Here is a 10298-nt window from a genome sequence, read left to right as displayed (position 1 = left end):
TAATTATCGCGATTATCCTCATTACCAGAAATATGTGTACAAGAGCATTGAGATTTATAACCAAAAATGCCTGCAAGACAACATTGACTTGAAACCAAATAAAAACGACAGACGCCTTCTAAGGAATTAAAAACAAAATAAATAAATGAAGAAAATAATACAGTAATACTAAAACCCCAACTACTACTCTTCATGACTTTATTCCGCAAATGAGTTTGGCTCTTAAATCTTAAAATAAAATAAATATAAAACAAAATAATGAAAAAAATGCCTTAACTTTGCCATATTACACCACAACGTATAAAAATGTGTATTTTATTGGGTGTCTAAAAAAATATTACTATAATGGACATTTTAATGGATATGTTAAATATTTTATTACTAACAATTAGTACAATTAGCTAAATACTGACACTTTTGGCCAATTAAAAAATATATTTATGTATATAAACATTTAACCGCACAATCAAACTATTCATATCAAGAGTATAATACAACAAAAAATAATAATAATAGTAAAAAAAACCTACTAAAGAAACTAAAAGACAAACATGACTCCAGCGACACGCACTACATGGAAATGTTGTAAATTAAGCCTTTCAGATGGCAGAATTTTAATGCCTTGAATAAACACCGAAACAACAAAAAACAACGGATAATAACAGAGAAAGAGAGACACCAACCAATATAGAAAACTGAATTTAGCTAAAGTGTACCTTCCCTAGGGATCCCATTAAAATAAAGTTTAGCACAAGTGTAAAACAAAAAAACGAGTGACCATGATTTTTGTGTTTAAATAAACAAATAAAGTCAGGGACGTGGTTCTATCTATAAAAGGGATTATCATATTCAAGACTTCTGATCTAAACTAACTTTAACAAAAGAGAATGATTTGTATAAATCTAAAACCGTACAAGCAAGTACGCAACATCCGTACATGGATTATAAACTTATGTTGAAATTTGCTAAGTGGCCATATATGTACAAGGAATAGGTCACGTTAATAGGAGAATGTCAACTACAGCCTGTTGTGTGCTCCTTTTCATGGAAAATGTTTGGTAAAAAAAATACCTTATATAGTAATTACCGTCCGTTGTTCAGAAACTCAGTTTCATGGATGTAATTCCTAGGAATTTTCCAACCTGTGTTCGTGATAATATCACTTCAAAGATCACTTTCGATCTAATTTCATCCAAAGCCAGAAAATTATAAAGAAAATGCATCAGATTTTCACTGGCCTCTCCTTCATTCTAATCTCTGACTTGCTAATTTTGAGGAGACTTCTTACAGCTCTCGTTAGGGTTTTGTAGTTCTAATCACTTTTTCATTATTCCAAGAGGCCTTATGATAGTCCAGTTACCTACCTCGAACTGCATTTCCCTTAAAACAAGTAAATAAGCTCTTTCGCAGCAGACAACAGTTCTAGTTCAGTTCTAGTTCAGTTCTTGTTCGGTTCTAGTTCAGTTCTAGTTCAGTTCTAGTTCAGTTCTAGTTCAGTTCTAGTTCAGTTCTAGTTCAGTTCTAGTTCAGTTCTAGTTCAGTTCTAGTTCAGTTCTAGTTCAGTTCTAGTTCAGTTCTAGTTCAGTTCTAGTTCAGTTCTAGTTCAGTTCTAGTTCAGTTCTAGTTCAGTTCTAGTTCAGTTCTAGTTCAGTTCTAGTTCAGTTCTAGTTCAGTTCTAGTTCAGTTCTAGTTCAGTTCTAGTTCAGTTCTAGTTCAGTTCTAGTTCAGTTCTAGTTCAGTTCTAGTTCAGTTCTAGTTCAGTTCTAGTTCAGTTCTAGTTCAGTTCTAGTTCAGTTCTAGTTCAGTTCTAGTTCAGTTCTAGTTCAGTTCTAGTTCAGTTCTAGTTCAGTTCTAGTTCAGTTCTAGTTCAGTTCTAGTTCAGTTCTAGTTCAGTTCTAGTTCAGTTCTAGTTCAGTTCTAGTTCAGTTCTAGTTCAGTTCTAGTTCAGTTCTAGTTCAGTTCTAGTTCAGTTCTAGTTCAGTTCTAGTTCAGTTCTAGTTCAGTTCTAGTTCAGTTCTAGTTCAGTTCTAGTTCAGTTCTAGTTCAGTTCTAGTTCACTTCTAGTTCAGTTCTAGTTCAGTTCTAGTTCAGTTCTAGTTCAGTTCTAGTTCAGTTCTAGTTCAGTTCTAGTTCAGTTCTAGTTCAGTTCAGTTCTAGTTCAGTTCTAGTTCTAGTTCAGTTCTAGTTCTAGTTCAGTTCTAGTTCAGTTCTAGTTCAGTTCTAGTTCAGTTCTAGTTCTAGTTCAGTTCTAGTTCAGTTCTAGTTCAGTTCTAGTTCAGTTCTAGTTCAGTTCTAGTTCAGTTCTAGTTCAGTTCTAGTTCAGTTCTAGTTCAGTTCTAGTTCAGTTCTAGTTCAGTTCTAGTTCAGTTCTAGTTCAGTTCTAGTTCAGTTCTAGTTCAGTTCTAGTTCAGTTCTAGTTCAGTTCTAGTTCAGTTCTAGTTCAGTTCTAGTTCAGTTCTAGTTCAGTTCTAGTTTAGTTCTAGTTCAGTTCTAGTTCAGTTCTAGTTCAGTTCTAGTTCAGTTCTAGTTCAGTTCTAATTCAGTTCTAGTTCAGTTCTAGTTCAGTTCTAGTTCAGTTCTAGTTCAGTTCTAGTTCTAGTTCAGTTCTAGTTCAGTTCTAGTTCAGTTCTAGTTCAGTTCTAGTTCAGTTCTAGTTCTAGTTCAGTTCTAGTTCTAGTTCAGTTCTAGTTCAGTTCTGGTTCAGTTCTAGTTCAGTTCTAGTTCAGTTCTAGTTCAGTTCTAGTTCAGTTCTAGTTCAGTTCTAGTTCAGTTCTAGTTCAGTTCTAGTTCAGTTCTAGTTCAGTTCTAGTTCAGTTCTAGTTCAGTTCTAGTTCAGTTCTAGTTCAGTTCTAGTTCAGTTCTAGTTCAGTTCTAGTTCAGTTCTAGTTCAGTTCTAGTTCAGTTCTAGTTCAGTTCTAGTTCAGTTCTAGTTCAGTTCTAGTTCAGTTCTAGTTCAGTTCTATTTCAGTTCTAGTTCAGTTCTAGTTCAGTTCAGTTCTAGTTCAGTTCTAGTTCAGTTCTAGTTCAGTTCTAGTTCAGTTCTAGTTCAGTTCTAGTTCTGCCCCAGTTCAGATCCAATGCACTTACTTATTCGTAAAATAAATATAACATACGCCTTTGACTTTTTCCGCTAATGATACAACATAATTTAGTTCTGCCCCTACCAAGTCGTCTCCGCGTATGTCCCTATTTACAACACAACTGTACATGAAGCCAATTTAGAATCTAAATAGAAAAAAAGTAAACTTTACTAAATAACAAAAAACTATAAAAATAGAGATAAATATCCACGCCTCAGGTAAAACAACAATTATTTCCAAGAATATTGTTGAAGCTACAGAAAGCTTTTCGTACAACCGCAACAGCGCCATCAAGAAGACCATCACCAAAGTCATTCACAGCTCTAAAACAAACCTAAAAAACTTTATAAAACTCATCTAAAGTCAAAATAACACCAAGATGTTATATTTAATGACAAACCGCATTAACATTATAATAATAATTTTATTAACATTAATAATTTCTCTAAAAGCCAAACACACATTGGCCAACAGCAATCGCCGCAATGACAATGACGCTGAACTTTATGGAAATTTTACTGCAATCGAATTCCTTAAGGAGTTAAAGCATTACGATACAATTTTAATAATGCAAAATCATAATGCAACAATTTCCAACGTTTTCTATATACACCTAAATAAAGTGTTGCAGGGAAATTATAATAATACCAACATTACATCTGCTAGTAACAGGCCAGGCCTGAGAGTTTTGAGTGAAATGGTTGCAACACCAATGTGCGCGACATTTGCTAACTGCCTCATGGCCAGTTTACAGGTGCCAGTTTTGCAATTAAATGAATTGCAAAGTTTTTATCTAAAACGTCACTATTGCGAACATCTTCTATCAATTGTTTATATTGATATTAATATCGAAGGCATTCAAATGACTTTAAATGATCATAAAGGTTTGCTAGAGAAATTATCTAGAAACTTGTTACATATGACGACATCTAAAGTCATGTTTCTTTTGAATTTTCCATTGAATATAAGAAGAAGTGATGATGATGACGGTCGTGGTGCGATTGCTACTAAAGCAGCCATAATTGATGAAGATGTTATTCAAGGTGTTGTACGGCGACTATTCCAACATTGTTGGCAGCAAAAGATTATAAATGTTGTAGCACTATTGGCAGACTATCAGGTGAGTGAGTGAGGTTTTTCTAGAAGTAGGAAGTGATTTTGTTGTAAATGTTTTTAATTCCTAGTATAATGTTTTAAATATTGAAAAATTTATTAATATTTATAGAATTATTTACTTTAGAATACATGCATTAAATGACTAAGATCGGTCCAAAATTTGACATTTTATCCATAGAAATTTTGTCCGAAAATTAACCTTAACTCCCATATTTTTCTATTTAATCGTCGAATATATCCGACCAAATTTGACATTAGATACATATCAAAGACTAGACTAGACTATAGACTAGACTATAGACTAGACTATAGACTAGACTATAGACTAGACTATAGACTAGACTATAGACTAGACTATAGACTAGACTATAGACTAGACTATAGACTAGACTATAGACTAGACTATAGACTAGACTATAGACTAGACTATAGACTAGACTATAGACTAGACTATAGACTAGACTATAGACTAGACTATAGACTAGACTATAGACTAGACTATAGACTAGACTATAGACTAGACTATAGACTAGACTATAGACTAGACTATAGACTAGACTATAGACTAGACTATAGACTAGACTATAGACTAGAATATAGACTAGACTATAGACTAGACTATAGACTAGACTATAGACCAGACTATGGACTAGACTATAGACTAGACTATAAACTAGACTACAGACTAGTCTGTAAACTAGAGTATAATTGACTAGATACTAGTCTATTAGCTATTTTGTGGACTATTTACCAAAAGTTCATCTGTTAGAAAAAGTACCGAAAAAGTCATAGATCAAAGAGTAATGAATTTTCCATGCTTGATATGTGTCATTTAATCATAGAGACGTATACGCAACAATGTCGCTTACCAAAAGTAATCGCCCCCGATCGGATTATTAAGTCCAAATTCTTGTATAACATTTATTTTCTGCAAAGATTTATTTCCCTTGTTCAAAATTCATTTTATTTCCCTTGATTAACATTCTTCATTAAATTCAATAAAAATCATGTTAGAATATGCTTGTGATAATCGGATCAAAATTGTATATATAAACTTAGCCGATATCATTCCCTTATATTTTTTAATTATCAGCTCTTTGTATGTTTCTCTATGCATGTTAATATCAAAGTTATACAAAAACCCTTTCTTTCTCCCAAATAAATAATTTGCATAAATAAATCAGTTGGATTCCTTATAAAAATTTTAATAAAACATAATTTGTTTTGCTTCTTCGCCGTATACACCGATTCCATTTTTTGTTTCTTTCAGACAACGCGAAAATTCTACAGTTACACTCATTTCCCCGAATTTCGTTTGGAGATAAAAACTATAGCGGCAAATCCCAATGAACAAGAAGCAGTCTATCCATATCGTTTGAGAAACCTAAAAGGCTATAAATTACCCATAGTTATAGGCGGTTCTGATCCACGTATTATACCTTACAAAACATCTAAAGGCAAAGAAATTATAGGTGGATTTGTGGGACATTTTATAGAGGCATTTGCCAAAAAATACAACTGTGTGTTGGTGCAACCATTACCGTTTAGACCACACAAACCGATACCATCACAAGACCTCATTAAAGCTGTACGTAATGGCACAGTAGAGATATCGGCTGGTTTAACTTTTCCACAAATACCTTTTAGAGGTTATACATATGCCTATGAACAATTAAATGGCTGCATTATGATTCCAGTGGAAGCTAATATACCCGGTTATAAGTTTTTTACCTCAGTTTTTAAAGGAGAAACTTATCTCTTGGTTATTGCAGTGATTATGATTATATCTATGTTGTTGAGTGCTGCTTTGTATATGCATGGTTATCGCATAGATTATTTCAATATATTGTGTCATGGTGACTGTTTAAGGGGTATATTGGGACAATCATTCTCGGAAATTATGAATCCACCTAAAATAATAAGATTTATTTATTTGGAAATTTGTGCTTTAGGAATGTTGCTAACCACTTCATATAATTCCTATTTCTCTACTTATGTCACTAGACCACCCAAAGAGGCTTTTCTCAATTCGATAGATAGTATTTTATGGTCGGGCCTTAAGGTAGTTATCTGGGAGCCCGAATACAAAGAACTTTTAGGGCGCGCAGCAGAATTTCAAAAATACATACCCCTTTTCTATGTTGTAAAAAATTATCAGGAATATCTGGAGAAACGTGATTCTCTCAATAATAAATATGGTTATGTAGTACCTACCACAAAATGGATTATTGTCCAACAGCAACAGAAAATGTTTACCGCTCCCCTTTTTAGACAATCAAAGAATTTTTGTTTTTTCAATAACATACCCATGTGTTTTCCGGTTCACGAAAATTCTATTTACAATTCTTTAATCTATCAATTGATTTTGGAAACGGCTCAATCAGGTTTGACAGTATTTTGGAGTGAATATGGTTTTTTGGAATTGATTGAGGCCAAAAAATTAAATTTAAAAGATTTAAGTGCTAAAGAGGAATTTCGTGCCATGACCATAGAGGATTTACAATATATATTCACATTTTTGGGCGGTATGTTGGTGTTGGTTAATTTGGTGTTTTTGGCAGAAGTTATAGTTTTTTATCGGCGAAGAGTTTTTAAGCGTTTGAGGAGATTGTTGGGAATGATTACAATACATTAAATTGAAAATGAATAGAGGTAAATAAAATAAATATAAAATAATTAAAAAAAATATATCTGATTTTCGATTTAAAGAAAAAATTTTGGAAAGATTATCATTTCCTTATGAACTTAATGTTCAATAAATATTATTTAACTGAAAATATATTACTTTTTTAATTTCGCCAATAAACATATTTTAGTATTTTATCCATATGGGAGGTGCCACACCCACTTTTGCAAGTCCGCCCATTTTTTGTCCTAAAATGGCTCCGGACTCTAGCTATTATATTCTCTGAAAGTTTCTTTATGTGGGAGGTGCCACGCCCTCTATAGAAAAGCTTCCAATTTTGTACCCATATGTATAAATTGTTAAAACTTTGGCTGTAGCTATTTCAGCGATATGCTACTTATAATAATTATATTGCCTAAGGGTGTGGCACCTCGCCCACCTGAAATACATACATACAAACACACATTCATAATTATATAGACATTTTGTAATCAGTAAAAACCTATTCTTACAATAAACGTTTTCTTTACTTTCAGACTTCTCGAAAATTCTACAGTTACACTCATTTTCCTGAATTTCAAATGGAGATTAAAACTATTACTTTAAACCCCCAAAACCAAAGCGAAATTTATCCATATCGTTTGGGCAATCTTAAAGGCTATAAATTACCCATTGTTATAGGTGGTTCAGATCCACGCATTATACCCTACAATACTACTAAAGGCAAAGAAATAATTGGTGGATTTGTGGGTCATTTTATTATGGCATTTGCTAAAAAATACAACTGTGTTCTCGTACAACCATTGCCATTTCATCCACATGAACCCATACCCTCACAAGATCTTATTAAAGCTGTACGTAATGGCACCGTGGAGTTATCGGCTGGTTTAACTTTTCCCCAGATACCTTTTATTGGTTATTCGTATGCTTACGAACAATTAAATTGGTGCATTATGATTCCAGTAGAAGCCAATATACCAGGTTATAAGTTCTTTACATCCGTCTTCAAAGGTACCACTTATGTATTGGTTATAGCCGTTTTAATTATTATATCCATGATATTAAGTGCTGCTCATTATCTACATGGTTATCGTGCAGATTTATTCGATGTATTTTGTCACGATGACTGTTTGCGTGGTATTCTAGGTCAATCGTTTTCGCAAATAACTAATCCACCCCGCATAATAAGATTTATTTATTTGCAAATTTGCACTCTTGGTATATTGTTCACCACCACCTATAATTCCTTTTTATCTACCTACGTTACCAGGCCACCCAAAGAGGCGTTTCTCAATTCATTTGATGATATTTTAAGATCTGGCTTAAAAGTTATTGCGTGGGAACCGGAATATAATGAGCTGCTGGGTCGTGTACAAGGATTTCAAAAATATATTTCACTCTTCTATCTCGTACAAGATTATCAGGATTATTTGGAAAAACGTGATTCTTTTAATATCAAATATGGTTATGTGGTACCTACCACTAAATGGATCATTGTCCAGGAACAACAGAAGCTATTCACTACACCTCTCTTTAGACAATCGAACAATTTTTGTTTTTTCAATAATATACCCATGTGTTTTCCCGTACATGAAAATTCCATTTTCAATTCTTTAATCTATCAATTGATTTTGGAAACCGCTCAATCGGGTTTGACATTCTATTGGAGTGAATATGGTTTTTTGGAATTAATTTCAGCCGATAAATTAATCTTAAAAGATTTAAGTGCTAGAGAGGAATTTCGGGCCATGACTGTTAATGATCTACAATATATATTAATATTTTTGGGTATCATGTTGGTGTTTGTCAATTTAGTGTTTGTGTGTGAATTGTTAGTTTTCTATCGCCGGAGAATATTCAAACGTCTTTGGAAGGGATTTGCCAGAACCGAAAAGAATTAAAGCAAAGTTAAGCTGCTAAAAATGTACACTGAGAAGCTATTTTATTCAAAATAAATGCACTCTAATATACATACATATGTACTAGTGTTAAAAAATATATTGTTTTATTTGGAAAATAACAAGTACAAGTGCCGAATCTTATATACGTACCATCAAATCATGTGCCATAAACTTCAAATACGTTTCGAAAGGTTAGTATAGGTCTACCTTTCAATCGATCCTCTTGTTATTTGTTACCACAATTTAATAATTTATTAGTTTTTTATTTGTTTCTACAAATAAAACGTAGTATTCCTTGTAAAGTTAAAAATACCATTATGAATGGATCCTCATAGAACTTGGGAGAGAGATTTCGGTAAGGCCAATTCTGGTCCGTAAAAGACTTGCTAATGTTTCGTAAAAGACTTGCTAATGCCGAATTTTATTGCTATACATACTGTAATTTTAAAGCAGTTATGAGAGTTAAACTTGTTTTCAGACTTCATATGAACCGATCCTCATAAAATTTGTCAGAGAGATTTAGTTTCCTATAAAACTAGCTTATATCAAATTTCATCACTTTAATTTAGTAATAAGCGTTAAAGTCATTTTCGAACTCTGTATTCAATTTTAGACCTCTGTCCGCAATGTTTTATAGAGTGATTGACCAATATAGACCATTTTCAATACCAAACCTATCACTGGAAAAACTTTGCGCAAATATTTCAGCTCTCTAGCTTTTTTCTTTTACATCCATCGTGTCTACAACAGAGAGATGGACGGACATGGCTAGATTGTCTTAGAATCTAATGATTAAGCGGGTTAATATGGTCCTGTCCTTATAAATTTTGATAGAGGAATTTACGTCTACATGAGTTATTTATGCAGAATATCATAGTGTTATTAGTGCTTATAAGTGAATTTTGATCAAGTCATTTTCTGAAGGGTACTTTGTATGGGGGATAGGGACAAATAAGGCCCGATCATTACGAAAATCAACAGTATCATTAAGACTTATATAAAACTTAGTTTTGTAAGTAATAAAAGAACATTTAACATATTTATGAGCTCAAAAGCCCTATTCGGGGGGATACGGTTGTATGGGGGCTATACGAAATAATGGAACGATTTTAACCATTTTCAATAGGCATCGTATGTGCCAAATTTCATTAAATTATCTGGAAAACTGCAACCTGTAGAGTGCACACAAGGTTTACATGGACACACAGACGGACGGACAGACCAACGGGCAGGCGGACGGACGGACAAAGCTAAATCGACTTAGAAACAGAAAACCGATTGGTATACTTTAAGGTGGGTGTAGGACCAATATTGTTGGGTATTACAACATCACAACAAACGCACCACTATAGTGGTGATATAGCCTACACAGATGGAAAAAGAAATATACACGCCTGGTACCAAATTGACACCAAACTGTTTAAATTTTTCAATACCATCCGTTGTCAAAGTATATACATACGTATGACAACACTATGTAATGTTGACAACATTGCAACAATTCGTTGTCGAAATCTAAATTTTATGCACATTCCTTGTCTAAATGTTAACAAACGTGGTAAGCTCACTACTGAC

The 10298-nt window shown here is 33.2% G+C and overlaps 2 protein-coding genes across 2 annotated transcripts; both read left to right on the top strand.

Annotated features, from left to right (window-relative positions):
• Positions 1-551: 551 nt before the first annotated feature.
• LOC119603588 lies at positions 552-7396 on the top strand. The gene is made up of 4 exons (XM_037955646.1): positions 552-585; positions 3533-4200; positions 5467-6721; positions 7359-7396. Exons 1-4 carry the CDS (start codon positions 552-554, stop codon positions 7394-7396), a joined length of 1995 nt encoding a protein of 664 aa, XP_037811574.1.
• Positions 6823-8723, top strand: LOC119603587. The gene is made up of 2 exons (XM_037955645.1): positions 6823-6848; positions 7359-8723. Exon 2 carries the CDS (start codon positions 7404-7406, stop codon positions 8721-8723), a length of 1320 nt encoding a protein of 439 aa, XP_037811573.1. The 5' UTR covers positions 6823-6848; positions 7359-7403.
• The last annotated feature ends 1575 nt before the right edge of the window (positions 8724-10298 follow it).

The sequence above is a fragment of the Lucilia sericata genome, unplaced genomic scaffold, assembly GCF_015586225.1.
Source record: "Lucilia sericata isolate MDLA Ls3-8-SP2 unplaced genomic scaffold, ASM1558622v1 Contig000313F_arrow, whole genome shotgun sequence".
NCBI lineage: Eukaryota > Metazoa > Arthropoda > Insecta > Diptera > Calliphoridae > Lucilia > Lucilia sericata.
The sequence above is the reverse complement of the archived record's forward strand: the minus strand, read 5'-3'. Positions and strand labels throughout refer to the sequence as shown.